At 35.4% G+C, this 14,430-nt stretch overlaps 4 protein-coding genes across 5 annotated transcripts; 1 reads left to right on the top strand and 3 right to left on the bottom strand.

Annotated features, from left to right (window-relative positions):
* Window positions 1–5: 5 nt before the first annotated feature.
* On the bottom strand, window positions 6–677 carry Tpt (tRNA 2'-phosphotransferase). Its single transcript, XM_967119.4, has one exon. It carries the CDS (start codon window positions 591–593, stop codon window positions 30–32), a length of 564 nt encoding a protein of 187 aa, XP_972212.1. The 5' UTR covers window positions 594–677; the 3' UTR covers window positions 6–29.
* Window positions 678–692: 15 nt separating this feature from the next.
* On the bottom strand, window positions 693–9,043 carry LOC103312541 (uncharacterized). The gene is made up of 10 exons (XM_064359122.1): window positions 8,791–9,043; window positions 8,575–8,736; window positions 7,775–8,020; window positions 4,904–7,699; window positions 3,565–4,860; window positions 3,466–3,513; window positions 3,379–3,414; window positions 1,616–3,258; window positions 1,351–1,441; window positions 693–1,296 (listed from the first exon to the last, which is right to left on the bottom strand). Exons 2-10 carry the CDS (start codon window positions 8,687–8,689, stop codon window positions 824–826), a joined length of 6,744 nt encoding a protein of 2,247 aa, XP_064215192.1. The 5' UTR covers window positions 8,690–8,736; window positions 8,791–9,043; the 3' UTR covers window positions 693–823.
* Window positions 9,044–9,201: 158 nt separating this feature from the next.
* LOC661146 (acyl-CoA:lysophosphatidylglycerol acyltransferase 1) lies at window positions 9,202–13,238 on the top strand. Of its 2 annotated transcripts, XM_008193369.3 has the most exons (7): window positions 9,202–9,336; window positions 9,390–9,838; window positions 9,887–10,430; window positions 10,643–10,851; window positions 11,856–12,070; window positions 12,126–12,387; window positions 12,446–13,238. In XM_008193369.3, exons 3-7 carry the CDS (start codon window positions 10,417–10,419, stop codon window positions 12,820–12,822), a joined length of 1,077 nt encoding a protein of 358 aa, XP_008191591.1. In that variant the 5' UTR covers window positions 9,202–9,336; window positions 9,390–9,838; window positions 9,887–10,416; the 3' UTR covers window positions 12,823–13,238. The 2 variants fall into 2 exon arrangements, with proteins under 2 accessions (XP_008191591.1, XP_064215199.1); XM_064359129.1 differs by lacking the exons at window positions 9,202–9,336; window positions 9,390–9,838; window positions 9,887–10,430 and adding an exon at window positions 10,479–10,595.
* A 605-nt stretch (window positions 13,239–13,843) lies between these two features.
* LOC100142421 (uncharacterized) lies at window positions 13,844–14,403 on the bottom strand. The gene is made up of 4 exons (XM_001811556.4): window positions 14,262–14,403; window positions 14,086–14,214; window positions 13,975–14,041; window positions 13,844–13,927 (listed from the first exon to the last, which is right to left on the bottom strand). The coding sequence occupies exons 1-4, from the start codon at window positions 14,370–14,372 to the stop codon at window positions 13,908–13,910; spliced, it is 327 nt and encodes a 108-aa protein (XP_001811608.2). The 5' UTR covers window positions 14,373–14,403; the 3' UTR covers window positions 13,844–13,907.
* Between the last annotated feature and the right edge of the window lie 27 nt (window positions 14,404–14,430).

Raw genomic sequence — 14,430 nt, 5'->3', positions numbered from 1 at the left:
CAGTAAACTTTAATTAAAATTTATTGCAGTTATCTTTTCACAATTTTCCAGAAGTATTTGGGTTCCAAAATACCCTTTTCGTTGCCGGGACTTAAAATAACACCATTTGACGACATGTAAAACTTGATACCGTCACTCAACGCCTTTGCAACATCAATGTAAATTAAAACTTGGACGTTTTTTCGAATCAGAGCCAAGTCCCGAGTGAAATGAATGTGATTTCTGGACATGCGACTCAAACCTATTCTCTTTATAGCATCCAAATTTCGAAAAAACGTTCCATGAACAACATCCACATTTGGATCATTCAAATAAGACGCCAACTCTAACTCAGTCACTTGCATCGAGTGGCCTTGATTGGCTCTTATTTCCAAAATAGCACCGTTTTGTCGTAGGAAAAATCGTTGTTTGTTGTTGCTTTCAACAATGCGTTGGATGTCCTCCACTGTGAATTTACCACGCAGTTGGCGATGGTTTAGGACTTCCGAAACGGGGGCGAAGCCCTCAGGGGTTAGACTTAGGCCTTCGGTGGCTGCAGAGTGTCTCAGAAGCCATGATAATGTCTTACTCAAAAACACGTCGTTTGTAGACATTTACACAAAAAAAACTTACAGGATCGCGTCCTATTATTTGGGAAATTTCAAAAAAACTAAATACCCAAATTTAAGTCGTTACGCAATAAAACAAAAGCATCGAGAAAAACGTTTAATAACGTTTCAAATAAGTAACAAAAATAAACTTTTTCTTAAAACTAATGTAATACTCTTAAGAAACTATTTTAACTTCTTATTAAAAAAAAAAATCAAATGAAATTCTCTTCTCCTCATACAAAGAAAGTCCCTGAATCCTCATCAAATCCATTTCTTTCACATTCAAACCGACACTGCGTTGCTACATCCACATGTTGTATCATTAATTTCGAATCACAATTTACACAATTCAAATTCAAAAGTGAAGCTTTCAAAATCGAAGCCACAGTTTCTTTATCCACAATCGGACTATTAATCAAAGCTGTAGTTATTGAATCGATCAAGTTCTCCAAATTATTATCTTCTTTCAACAAACCCAGGCGTTGCAAAACATGATCTAAACTCTGTGAAAACGTATCGAGTTTTTTTGGACCTTGATAAGTCGTAAAATTAAATTTAACCAAATTTCGAAGTAACGGCGATCGATATTTAATTCTTAACTTATTAGAATCGACAACTTTATTCGATGGTGTAACTGTAAACTTGCTTGGAAAAATCAACAAATCTTCACTTAGGATTTTAATAGCCTCTTGACATCGCGAAATCACTAGGAAAAAAAATGGCAATCATACAAAAAAAAACAGAAATGTCACCTTCGTACATTTCATTTTTTCTTCACTATTGGTTTTTACTTCACGTCGTAAGGTCAGTGTTAAGAAATCCGTCAATGAAATCTTCCTCTCGACAAAAAGCTACAAAATCATTGAATTAATAAACAATTAAAACAACTATTGTTATTAGCAATTTCATCTTCTTTGCGTCCATTGTGGTGCAAATGACTAACCTGTTACCATAAGAACTCATACAAAAGTTAGTGACAACCATTTGCACCACAACAAATTTTTAAGAAAAAAAAAACAGTATACTTGATCTATGTTGTCGACAGGTTGAGGGGCCTCAGTAGGCTGTGCATTAACATCATGATGAGGTGAAATTGACTTTTTTTTTCTTGGTGGTGTCGAACTTTCAGAACTAGAACTAGAACAGCGAATTCTACGCTTTGGGCGTTTTTCATCACAAAACTCTAAGTCAAGACCGTTAAGAAATTCTTCTTTTGAGAAATCGTCGAAAAAGTCAGATGGAATGTCTTCATCATCATCTTCAAATGAGTCGTTTTGTTCATCATCATTTGTTTGAAAATTTGAAGAAAGGACAGATGGTTTCGTGCCACAGGACACTTGATCTGGTTTCTCTGTCAGATATTTCAAAAGTTTGATATAAATAAAGTGTGTCATGAAATAGATCAAATCGTTTTCTTCCCCCAACAAGGCAATCTTACAAACATTTTTCGTAGCATCGATTGTGAGTGAAAATTGGATCAAGCCTTCGGAAAACGTCGTAACAATAATGTCTCGAATAATATCATTGGTAGCATGAATGGGTGAAGAAATATTCTTCACATTATCAAAGACACTCTTCTTGACCTCACACTCGTACCGAAAGTACGATTTTTCGATCACTTTTGCGTTCAAAATGTTCAAAACTCTCAAAATTAGTCTCTTGACCAAAATTCCAAACGCTTCAACGTCGTATTTATGTAAATTTCCAATTTCAAAAATACAATCAGCCTTCGCTTCCAATAAATGAGTCAATTTCAAATCTTTGGTTAATGCTTCAACTGAGTTCCGACACAGGGCTGCAAACCTTCCAACACATCCTAGTGGCACATCCGATGAGACATTCTTCGAAAGTTCGAAAATATTCTGAATGGCAACACCACAATTAACTACGAAATGTTGATTAACAAAACGAATTTTTTCAATCACGGTTCCAAAATACGGCGAAATGACAAACGAAACGTAATCAAAGTTGGCATAATAGTGGAAAAACCCAATGACTAGATGGGCAATTGAGGCGTTTTGTAGTGGCAAACTGTCACATTTCAAACAATTGAACGCACAGTTCCAGCCATCTACAATCTGAGGTGTTACATCTTTTTGCAAGTCTTTGACACGTGGTAACTTGTACGGTTCTTGTTCAAGGTAGAAAAGTATGAGTAGGTTTAATGAATAAGTGGTGAAAAAACCATTTTTTAAGCCGTAATAATCGGCCCAAAAATTAATCACAGAAAAAACATCACATAACTTGTTATCCAAACTTAAGTAATAGTTGATCAAATTGCTGGTGCTGACCCACATTTTGTTTTTTACATACAGACAACAGTTGGCGTCGGTTTCGTCATGTTTGAACTTGATTTGTTTGTCGCCCATTGTGACATTTGAAAAGTTAGAACATGCCATAACTCGGGTTTTCACTAGTTCGAGGGTTGGTATGTCGCTAGTGATATTATCGATGTTTATGTCAAAATCACTGTTTTTAAAACCGATATTTGAACCGAAAAATTCGATCTTATGAGACGGAAAAGTCGGACTTAACGCTGAATACAAATCGATTTGGATCAAATCTCGAATCTCTTCGATTTCAATTTTCGAATAGTGAAGAATTTTCGAAAAAATCGCCATTTGCTCGTCGATAGTTGATGCTTCCTGCAGACTTGCTACCAATTTTTCTAAAATATGAAAAGAAATGACACCATTTTTAACATTATTATTAACATTGAAAACAAAAGTCAGCACCTCCTGGTAGTCATTTCCAAGAATTGTGAATTTTTTTTGTCGAGATAACTTACCGAACATTTCATCCGATTCCTTACTGCAGGCGTCATCTATAAAAAAATTCCGTAAAGTGTTTCACAGTTTTTGGGCAAAAAACTCACCCAACAATTCTTGGTTCAAATCTACTTCATCTGTGGGAGAAGCGTCATCTGTAAAAAATCCCCTAATAAAAGGCACCAAAATCCCTAGACCTTACTTACCCTCTATATTGTTGTCGAGAATTAGTTTCAATCTTGTGTAGACAAAATGAGTCAAATGAAAAATATCTCCAGTTCCTCTAATTTCAATTTGAACAGAAATCGGATCTTTGTCAAACGACATATTAACAACGAATTTGGACAAAGAAGTGGCTCCATATTTTTCCTTAATAAACATCGTAGCTGAAGTTTCTTTACTCAAAGTATCGGAACCGTTTAATTGTTTCAAAGCGGACATTCTTTCACTCCAAATATCATGATTCAAAACGCAGTTGTAAACAACACAAAAAGTGTTATAATTTCCAACGGAAGATACTTTACATCCTAACATATCAACCAAAATTTTAGTAACACTGATCCTAAGTAATTGTATCCATTCTTTTTCGTTTTTATGGCCAGTTTCCTCGATTTTAAACGCCGCAAAATTACAAATGGGGGGATTCACCAAAGGTACTAAATCCTGATTATCTGTCATACAAGTATACGCTCTCCGACACATTTCTGCGAATTTCCCTGATGAGTTTAACGTAACCTCAGCCGAAACGTTACACGAGTGATCGATCAGATCCTGAATACATAATCCTGAATTCACAGGAAATTTCTTATCTTGCAACATTGATTTTTCAACCGCAACACCGCAAAACGGCGCAACGACAAACGAAATATAATCAAAATCGCCGTAAAACTTAAAAAACGCCACTAGCAACTCGTGTAAACTCTTTTTCAGAAGAATTTCACCCCAGTTTACAGATTTCTGTAAGTCGGCAACTGCTGGATAATGCAATTCGTGTTGCAAGAAAAAAATTATCATCAAATTGAATATATAACTCGTAAAACCGCACTCATCCATGAATTTGCAACGTCCAGCCCACAATTTTATTATATTGAAAAATAACAGGACTTGTTTTTCGTGTAAGTAGGCTTGGATCATGTGACTAGTCGCATGCGCCACCTTGTGGCGGTTATCCAAGTGACAAACAATTCCGGTTTTACGATGCGTGCAAGTTACCACAAGGTTTTGACACTTTTGGATAAGTGTCACATCACGAAATTCACTACTTTTACTAAGCAGGATTACCATATCACTTTCCTTATCACAGTCAACAAAAAAATCCAAAATATCACCAGGGAGAAACACACCAATGGTGGTTGGATTTGTAAAAACCGAACCTATGTCACGTGTAATTATATCGACGTTTTTGGTCACTTCGGTTTGAAACTTCTGAAATGTTGCTATTTGTTCAGAAAAATCTCCTTCAATACGTTCGGTTATCGGTCGATATAATTCGGCGTAGTTACCTACGGAACAATGAATGATCGGTAATAGAGATCGGCAACTTACCGGTCCACTCAGCCACTGTGTTATCATTGCCAAGCAATGGTATTTGTATGTTTCTACTGATCTCCGGTTTTTCCCCCAGTAATTTGAGCAGTCTGGTGAAGAAAAAATAACAGGTGTGTGTCTGATTGTAATTTCCTATGACTGTAATTTGTACTTTTGTTGGATTTTGGTGAAATTTTAATTCAAGTGATGACTTCCAGTCCGCATCACTTGGTGATACTTTGGTGATATGTGCAGTAATTGTAATATCTCGCTCAATATCACTACAACCGTTCAATTGTTGTTGCAAACTTTTCATAAAATCGGCTCTCTTGTCCCAAAAATGTTTCATTTCGACGAACATATACTTGATATATGTGGAGGAGACAATGATTATGTTTATATTTTTGCAACCCAACACTTTGGATATAATTTTTAAAGTGTGCTCTTTGACCGATTGTTGCCAGGCCAATTCATTGCGTCCTTGCTCCATTTCAATAAAAAAACTACAATCGGTGCCAACACGTGACAACACCGTGTGTAATTGGGGAGTTGATAATGATAACACCCTGTGAGTTTTTTGGCACAAATTTGCAAAAATCCCAGCGATATTTAGAGGAATCGAAGCTGTGACGTTTGATGATAGAACGAAAAAATCCTGCACACATAGGCCGGAGTGTATTTTAAATGTTTCATTTGAGTCAAGTTTGTGCAAAGGGGCGCCAAAATATGGCGAAACCACGTACGAAATGTAGTCAAAGTTGCTATAAAATTGGAAAAAACCGGCTAGAAGTTCGGATAATTTCACACATTTATTGCTAAGAAATTCGATTTGTTTGAAATTGCAATTCCATTTATTGATCCGATAAGGAGGAACATCCTTTTGCAGTGTTGCAACAGAGGGAAACTTGTGGTTTTGTTGGAGGAAAAAAACCACCAACAAGTAGAGAACATACGAGGTAAAATGGTTATCAAGGTCATTACAAATCGTCCAAAACTTAACAACCATATACATCTGACGTACAACCACTCCCGAACTGAAGTACCACCTCACCAACCGTTCATTAGCCAACCACAAATGGTTTACAAACCATAAGTGGCAAATGGTCTGAGTGGCTTTATGTGTGCATTGAAGCGTTGCTCCGTTGTTAACAATTGAAACGTCAGTAAAAATGTTAAATTTCGACAACAGTTCGCCTAGCAAAGTCATGTCACTTGATGCAATTTTACTTAAACTAAAGTCCAAGTGACTGAAACAAGTGCCCAGTTTCATTACTCTCGAACCAAAAATTTTAATTTTAATTTTAGGATATTGCGATGTTAACATTAATTTCACATCCTGAAGAATCTTTATGCTGTGGTCATTTTTCCCCGGAAGATTTTTCAATAAAATTAGCAACTGGTGAAGGAGGTTCGTGCCTGATCTCAGGTGGCTTATCAGCACTTGTTTGACATTTGGTTTATTAGTGACATTTTTCAAGTTTTCAATCTTTTCTTTTAGAAAACTCGTCAGTTTGATGAAAATCAAGTGTGCTAGGTGAAAATTGGGATTATTTGTCTTAAGGATGACTGAAGCCTTATTGCGAGGTCCATAATTAAACGCTAGCTTGACTGTAACCTTTCCAACAAAACTTTCCGTATTTGATTTGGTGTTTGTGCATGAATACACATAACAGTCGGGTAAATGTGTACAATTCGGGCCTGGTTTAACATCCAAAAACAAAACTTGCGTCAAGATTTGATAAAGAACGTCTTTGACTGTTTGAGTCCATAATTTCTCGTCCATTTCGCAGTCTTGCTCAATTGTTATTTGCTCAAAGAGATTATGCATATTGTTCATCCATAAATTGTAAAGTCTTGTTTCTCCCGATTTGATCAAGTTTGAAGTGACTCTGCACAAAGTCATCAGTTTTCCGCACATTTCATCAGTCATTGCCTTTGAAATGTTGCTCGAATGATTGAAAGGATCTTGAATACACAATCCTGAATTGACTTGTAGTTTTTCTGACGATTTTGTGTAAAGATCAAACGATTCAGGCAATTCGCAAGAGTCCAAAAAAACTGTTTTTTTCAACGGTGATCCCAAATATGGACATATCACATAAGTGAAGTAATCAAAGTGTGAATAAAATTCGAAAAAACCCTCAAGCAATTTGAGAAGAGTGGCGTTTTCAAGAGCTGGACTTGTCACAACTTTTGGAAAAAAATAACAATTCCAACCGTCTACAAAATTAGTAAATGAATCCTCTTGTAGTGACAACACGGCAGGTAACTTGAACGGCTCTTGTTGCAAATAGAAAATAACCATAAGATACAGCATATAGCTGGACGTGTAATCTTCTTCAGGCACATTACACAAAGCCCACATTTTTATCACAGCCACAAGAGGAACCAACTTTTCGTCCAACGTTAAGTAATACTTAACCAAATCGCAAGTTTTGACAAACAAAAGCTTGTGCAAATTCACGCAACAAGCCACTCGAATCTCACTATCTTCGTAAATACATTTCGCACCTTCACTTGTCAACATGCTGTTGCTGAACCGATTCGAACCAATCAAAATCGGCAAAATTGGCTTACCAGTCTCGAGGTAAAGATTGCAATTTCTCGTAAACACATCCACATCCAGGATACTCGATCCATAGAAAACTACTTTGTTGAAATGCGACAGCAACAAACCACGAATCACTTGACTTTTTCTCCCGAAATCATCGTTATAAGACTTGACAGTGTCCAGAAAAATTTCTAGTTCCTGCTCAAACGATTGTGCGTCTTTCAGCAATTTTGCCAGCTCGACTATGCGTCTTGTGGCGCCATCTGCAAACAATCAAGTCAAGTTGCTGTGCAATTTTTGTGCCGTTGCTGTAACAATGAGCAACCATGGTTACTTACTGGTAATCGCCTCCTGTTTGGTGAAGCTGACAACAACTTTGAATGATTTGACTGTTTTGTACCAGAAAATTTTTAAAATTTCGCCTTCAACTGCATGTTCACGGTGCACGACGTCAGAATAGATGTTTGGGTCCTCGTATGATATTTCAAGGGTTGTGCCGAAATCTAGCGATTCTCGTTTGGTTAATTTCCCGAATTTTGCAAAATGTTCGCAGACAGCGTTCAATTTGGTGTTCAGTGGAGTCCCTGAGAAGCAAATCAAATAAACGATAATTGTATATCCCATATCAGTTCATAATAGAGTTGCAACAGCGCACTTGAATTTTTCGGAGTGAAAAATAAAGCACAAATTGAGAGTTTCTGTAAAAGAAAAGAATTCTGTGTTAACTAAATCCCAGCGACACGTTTTGAGCTAAGAAAACCCATCAGAAACTCTCAATTTGTGCTCCATTACATTCAAAAAAATTCAAATGCGCTGTTGCAAAATTCTACTATGAACTGAAATGGGATATATATACTTTCGGTTCACTTTCATAAAAACCATTGTGGTGGAATTGAGTAACCTGTTACCATGATAACTCATATAAAAGTAAAAGTCAAGAGTACCCAATTTCTAACACAATGATTTTTATGAAACTGAACCGAATGTAGCAGTTTTTCCATTTAAAAATCCATTGTGGTGTAAATAACTAATCTGATGTTATCATCTATGCCATGACAATCAGTATAAACGTTAATGCAAAAAGCACACCATTTGCACCATAATGGACTTTTAAACAAACAAAAAAAAACAGGTATACCTTTAATAAAAATTGATGATGGTAAACTTCGAACGTGTGATTCATTCGAAATGTGTTTTTTCCACTGGGAAAATTCGATTTTCCGGTCACAAATTTTGCACAAAAGTAAAACCATTTTCAGGGTTAGAAAGTCAAAAATCGTTTCATTTTAATATGCAAAACCTGGAAAATCACATTTTGCTTCAAGTTTAGCAATAATACTTACAAATCACTTACTATTCGCTTCTTATTCCTTTTTTTCTCACATTTTAATCACCTCATACCAAAATTGTTTATATTCTGTTCAAGTGTCAGCCGTTTTTTGGCGTTACAACCAAACGTCACATTTTATCGACAAATAAATAACTCGGAAAAAATAAATACTAAACCATCATAATTACACTAGATTTGTACGATGACGCAACGTGTTTTGTACAAAAGATATGACACAAGAGTTTGGAAAAAAAATTAATTGATTTGATAATTTGACCAGATCGAACGCGCAAATGTGCCGGCAAAGTGTGTCTAAAGGCACACCCAATTTATTTTAATCCGAATTTTGGTATTACCGACACTCTGACGTCATTTTTTGCTGGTTTTGAGTCACTTAAATGCACTATTGATGATTTATAAATTCCTAGCATTAAAATCGGCCCATTTAAACCAAAATTCTTTGTTCAAATGATGTAACCACAACCACTCATGTTCCCTCCAAATTAAATTGAGGTTATATTCGATTATTTATTTACTTTTTTTATAAATGGATGATAATCCGAAAGCAAGGCAAGTTATTTAATATTCTGACAACTTTACTTTATTAATTTCTCGATTAACAGGGGACGGAAACACCGTTCAAACAAAAACAAGTACAAACCGGGAGGGGCTCATGCGCCCCCTCACAAAACAAGGCCCCCATCTTTAGAATCCAATTGGGAACGCTATGAGCAAGAAAAGGGTTTGAAAAGTAGTCCTGGAAGTGACTTTTCCGTTCTAGCTAACGCCCCAATTTCCCATGGGAGTCATTTTCAATTTAAAAGCGATAAAGACATTGCGTTAGAAATTAAAGAGGCGTCTGAATTGTTTAATTTAGACTTGGCTTTGTTAGATAAGAGTCTAGGGACTATTTCGTTTCAGCTCAGGTCAGGCATTGAAAACGACTATTTCACAATATTTTGCCAAAATCAAAAAAATAATATTGATGATTACTCAGTTTATGTCAAGGGTTATCGTCCAAGACTTGTTTTTGGGTCAGACGATGAGCGGAACTCACCCACGCCTGAATCAAGTAATTTAATAATTAATGCAAGGATTACTGTAGATATGTGACTTGTAGGTGTGTCACCACTGCACCTTGAGCCTCCGAAGTCCGATGAAGACAACTTGGAAGCCTGGCTTGACAATATTTTGGACAATTAATTATTATTTATTATCAATATAAATAAAATTTAAATTTGGCGCCTTGTATCCAGATGGAGTCCCAATCGTTTGTCACTTTGACATTTACGAGCACGTCAAATTTGTCATTGTTATCGGATCATTTTTCTATTTTCATTATTAGTGAAATCGTTATGTGAGACCGGTGCCCAAAATTTCACCCGCAAGCTCGAAATTAGCGCAAATTATGTTGATTTTTTCGCGTTCGGCTGTCATAACCACAAAAATTCGAATTTCGAAACGAATAATGGATAGAATTATCACTCGGAGTGTTTAAATAAAGTCAATTCGTAGTGCAATTGCATTTTTGTTTATTTATTCAAGCCATTAGCGTGCATGAACCATCGATTATTTTATTTTTATACCTATAATACGCGCACAAAAGTGGTAGCTTTTTCGTAGAATGAAACAAAAAAATAGTGAATAAAAATGGATAATATACGGTGAGTATTTTGTTGTTACATAATGAGAGGGGGCTTGTTTCATTAGAGGCGATTCAGGTCATTTCTATTTATTTCGCATCAAAACATAACCTAACTTCATTGAGCAACAAAAGCCTAATTGAAAGCGAATTAAAAATCGTCGTTTGTTAAACCGGCCTTTCTTTTGTACGATTTTTTCGCGAAATTTTGATTAATCGAATGTCCTTTTTCAGGAATTGGTACAAGATACCGAGAGCGTTGTTCAGGCTGTGTTTTATTCTAGTTAACAATGTCTATTGTATTCCCACGTACGTTGTATGGATGGTATTGTTGTCACCCCTTCGTAAAGTCAATCCTGACGTTTATTGGAGGATAGAAGGGTATTTTTTCCATTGGTTACTGGCGATGGTATCAATGTGGAGTTGGTCAGCAGGATATGATGGTAATAGACAAGGTCAAATATTACGTAAATTACGGGAAATGTTATCAAAAAAACTACTCTACTATACGATGCTTGTGATAACACCAACGGAAAAATTTAATCCACGATAAGTTTTATTTCACTATCTGGGTCAGATTTTAATTTAAAAGATGGTAAAAGAATCATCATCATTCATGATGGACAAGGTACAAGGTTATCCGCTTTGAAATGATGTGAAATTTCAGCTGAATATCAATGAAGGTGTCGTCGAAATTTTTTAAAAAATTTCCTAACCATTTTATTGTTTGCTAATCAACCGACTCTTATTTAATTAATTAAAGATAAGAAGTGATTTGCCTTTATTTATGTATGTACAGACAACTCATTGTTTGCTAAACTTAGCAAAGGATTTCGTTTTATCAAGACGGCATGTAACAATTTACCTTGGAAACATTTAAAAAAACATAAAGGTGACATAGAAACAATAAAGTTTGATGGACCAGTGGCGTGTAAACGTAATTCATTTATTGGACTTGAAGAAATAATTACGTTTGCCCATTCGTGTGGTAATAGCGCGAGTAATTACAATAATTTATTCACTCATGACTTGGCATAATTGAGAAAACAATATTTATTTTCCTTTTAGTCGTAAATTACGTTTAGATACTTACTTCCCCCAAATTGAAGTTCAATGTTGTTTACCAATGTTAATGATTATAACATAAAACTTTATCTGTACATCATCGATAAATTTTATTACGGCCTTGTTTGTGCGCTAATTACCCATTTTTTGTTTAATGAACACAAAAATATAACATTAATTTTACAGGGTGATTCTTTTAGGGCCTACATTAAAAAGTTTTTAACTTTTAAATTTTGTGTACGATCCAAATTGACCATTGTAAGTTCAACTAAATTATTTTCAGAAAGGTTGAGACATTTTTATTGCAATAACTCGTATGAAAAATACGCATTTCAATACTTGTATAACAAATAAATAATTCGTTACACGCGATTTTTTTCAGTCGTCGAAATGGGCGACGATATTGCAAAATGTATAGACGATCGAACGTTAGTGATAGCCAATCATCAATCAACCGGTGATGTTCCCCTTTTAATGGCAACATTCAATCCCCGAAAACAGATCCTTCCGAATATAATGTGGATCATGGATAGTTTATTCAAATACACAAATTTCGGTATAGTCAGTGTCCTCCATCAAGATTTTTTCATAATGTCGGTCAGTACTAACACATTTTTGTTAACAAAACTTACAATAACTATTATTTGAAAAGGGTAAAAGTAAGCGTGACAAGTCGTTACAAGCCCTTGTCAAGCATTTGCAAGACTCTTATTTGCCTTGTAATCGCAAATGGATGGTGTTATTCCCCGAAGGTGGTTTTTTGCGTAAACGAAAAGCCGTTTCACAGAAATATGCACTGAAAAATGGACTACCAATGTTAAATAATGTGTCATTGCCACGAGTTGGAGCAATGCATTCGATAATGGAGACAGTGGGGCCTAAAGCTAATAATAACGCATCATCAGGGACGGAAAGTATGATATTTGGTTGGGTTGGCATCTTGATATATAATTTTTTTTGTAAATTTTGTAGTTTCGACACTGCGTTGGATTCTGGATATAACGATAGCGTATCCAAAGGGTGAACCGATCGATTTGGCCGCGATAGTGTTCGGGCACCGGCCCCCATGCAAGACATTTCTTTTCTACCGTTTGTATCAGTGTAAAGACTTGCCAGAAGACAGCGAAAGTTTGACAAGTTGGTTGTTTGAGCGTTGGCAAGAGAAAGAACGAATGTTGGAGAGTTTTTATCAAACTGGTGAATTTCCGGGTTATTCCGGAAGCGGGCATCTAGTCGAACAAGACTATTTACGTTACGTCATTTTGCACTTGTTTTTCATAATTTCGACGTACATTCATGTGCAGATTTTCCAAGCAGCTTATCATTATTGCACTTGTTTGATTTACTAGCGTTCCGTTCTCGCATATCTAATCTGTTTGGTGCGTTTGTATCTGTGACAGATTGGATTGATGCGAGTTGGATATTGTACTTAATTTTTTTTACCGGAAAATTGGGTAAATAATAATAAAACACGGAACAATCTTGCCTTGTGTTTATGACGACGTAATCATACAATAATAAGCGTAGATTTTGTACAGTAGTTTAGGACCAATTGTGCATTTTGTGTTTAGGTTGATTTTTTTCTCTCACGGCGAAATTTGAGGCTCAATCGTTGACGACGTCCATTTTTTATGAAGATATTTTAGCACCGCACTCATCTCGATTTTTTAATTCGCTTGTGTTTTAAATTTTTCAAGGTTAACTTATTATGTATACATATTTTTGTAAATTTCAAAGTTTCTTTGTAATAAAAAATTCATGAGAATGCTTTTAGTGTTTTGTTTCTGTTAATGCCACTCTGACCGATATTTTCAAAGTGGAAAATTTCAAAGGTTTGTCCTATTTGGCGCCAATTGTAACCACACATTTTCATTGTATTTTTGAATTCATCTTCTCAAACTGAGTAAAATTCACTTAATTTGTTTAAAGTCATCTGTCATAGTTTTTGTCATGTCAATTTTTTTGTTAAAATTTTTATTAGCTACGATTTATTAAAAAAAAAACAGACCTTGAATTCTTTATGATAAGTGAATAATTTTTGCATTTCATAACCGAAACTACGAAAGGCATTCTAGAATTTTGAAAATTGTCAACTGTCAGAATTCAAGGCTAGTATTTTTTCAAAATGCTTATTAAAAGACGGCTATAATTTTATTTTCTTAACGGGAATTGAAATATGATAGACATCAGCTCAGAGATATTATCGTTGAATAACGTTCTGTTATTTTTTTATTTTTATTTAAATTGTGAATGCCGTTAAAGTAATAGTCTCATCAAAATAAGCGTTCGACAACCATTTTTGTACACATTGTAACTATTTGTAACCAAATTTGGACTTTTACTTGTTGGTTAATAAAATAATAAATTGACTTGATTAAAAAGTATGGTTTATTGTCTACCGTGTACGTTACGTATTACAGTATTTTTTTGTGCTTCAGCTGCTTCCTCTAGGGTCTAAAATTCGGATAAAAAAAATTGACAAAATTATTAGACATTCTCACCTCTTACTGATTCTCCACGTTTCAGTGCCCTAGCACTTGCACCTCTTAGTCTCTGCGAACGATCGCTCTAACAAAAAAATAAATAAATAGCTTTGCAATTAAATTAATTACCATTCTTAATTCTCCGATTTTCCGTTCTTGCAAATCGCGTCTTGCTGCATTACTATGATTGGCATTATCAAAGGCAATTGTCGCATCTTTTCCCGCCCATTCCATGATCAATTCAAAGCCTCCAGGGTGCTAAAACCAAATGTGTATTTAAAATATAAGTGACATTTAAATCTTACGTCGTAACCAGTCGCGTCATAGACAGCATCCTTGTAAATAATCCAAACTTTGCGTCCGTCTTTACCATCATGTTGTGCCACTTCGTCCTTTGAATAAACATTAGCCGCCATTTGCTCTCATCGCGCGTCCATTTCGACAAGAATTTTGACCGCAATTTATGACTTTTAC

This window comes from Tribolium castaneum, chromosome 9, assembly GCF_031307605.1.
Source record: "Tribolium castaneum strain GA2 chromosome 9, icTriCast1.1, whole genome shotgun sequence".
Classification (NCBI taxonomy): Eukaryota; Metazoa; Arthropoda; class Insecta; order Coleoptera; family Tenebrionidae; genus Tribolium; species Tribolium castaneum.
The sequence above is the reverse complement of the archived record's forward strand: the minus strand, read 5'-3'. Positions and strand labels throughout refer to the sequence as shown.

Bases quoted from the DNA above. Each gene is read 5' to 3' on its own strand.
- Tpt (XM_967119.4), bottom strand. From the start codon at position 593: ATGTCTACAAACGACGTGTTTTTGAGTAAGACATTATCATGGCTTCTG.
- LOC103312541 (XM_064359122.1), bottom strand. From the start codon at position 8,689: ATGGTTTTACTTTTGTGCAAAATTTGTGACCGGAAAATCGAATTTTCC. The intron at 4,861-4,903 runs GTAAGTTGCCGA...ATTGTTCCGTAG, and splicing joins CACAGTGGCTGAGTGGACCG to GTAACTACGCCGAATTATAT. The intron at 1,297-1,350 runs GTACGAAGGTGA...TTTTTTTCCTAG, and splicing joins TAGTGAAGAAAAAATGAAAT to TGATTTCGCGATGTCAAGAG.
- LOC661146 (XM_008193369.3), top strand. The intron at 12,071-12,125 runs GTCAGTACTAAC...TTATTTGAAAAG, and splicing joins AAGATTTTTTCATAATGTCG to GGTAAAAGTAAGCGTGACAA. The intron at 12,388-12,445 runs GTATGATATTTG...TAAATTTTGTAG, and splicing joins CGCATCATCAGGGACGGAAA to TTTCGACACTGCGTTGGATT.
- LOC100142421 (XM_001811556.4), bottom strand. From the start codon at position 14,372: ATGGCGGCTAATGTTTATTCAAAGGACGAAGTGGCACAACATGATGGT. The intron at 14,042-14,085 runs GTAATTAATTTA...TTTTTTTGTTAG, and splicing joins AAATCGGAGAATTAAGAATG to AGCGATCGTTCGCAGAGACT. The intron at 13,928-13,974 runs GTGAGAATGTCT...TCCGAATTTTAG, and splicing joins ACGTGGAGAATCAGTAAGAG to ACCCTAGAGGAAGCAGCTGA.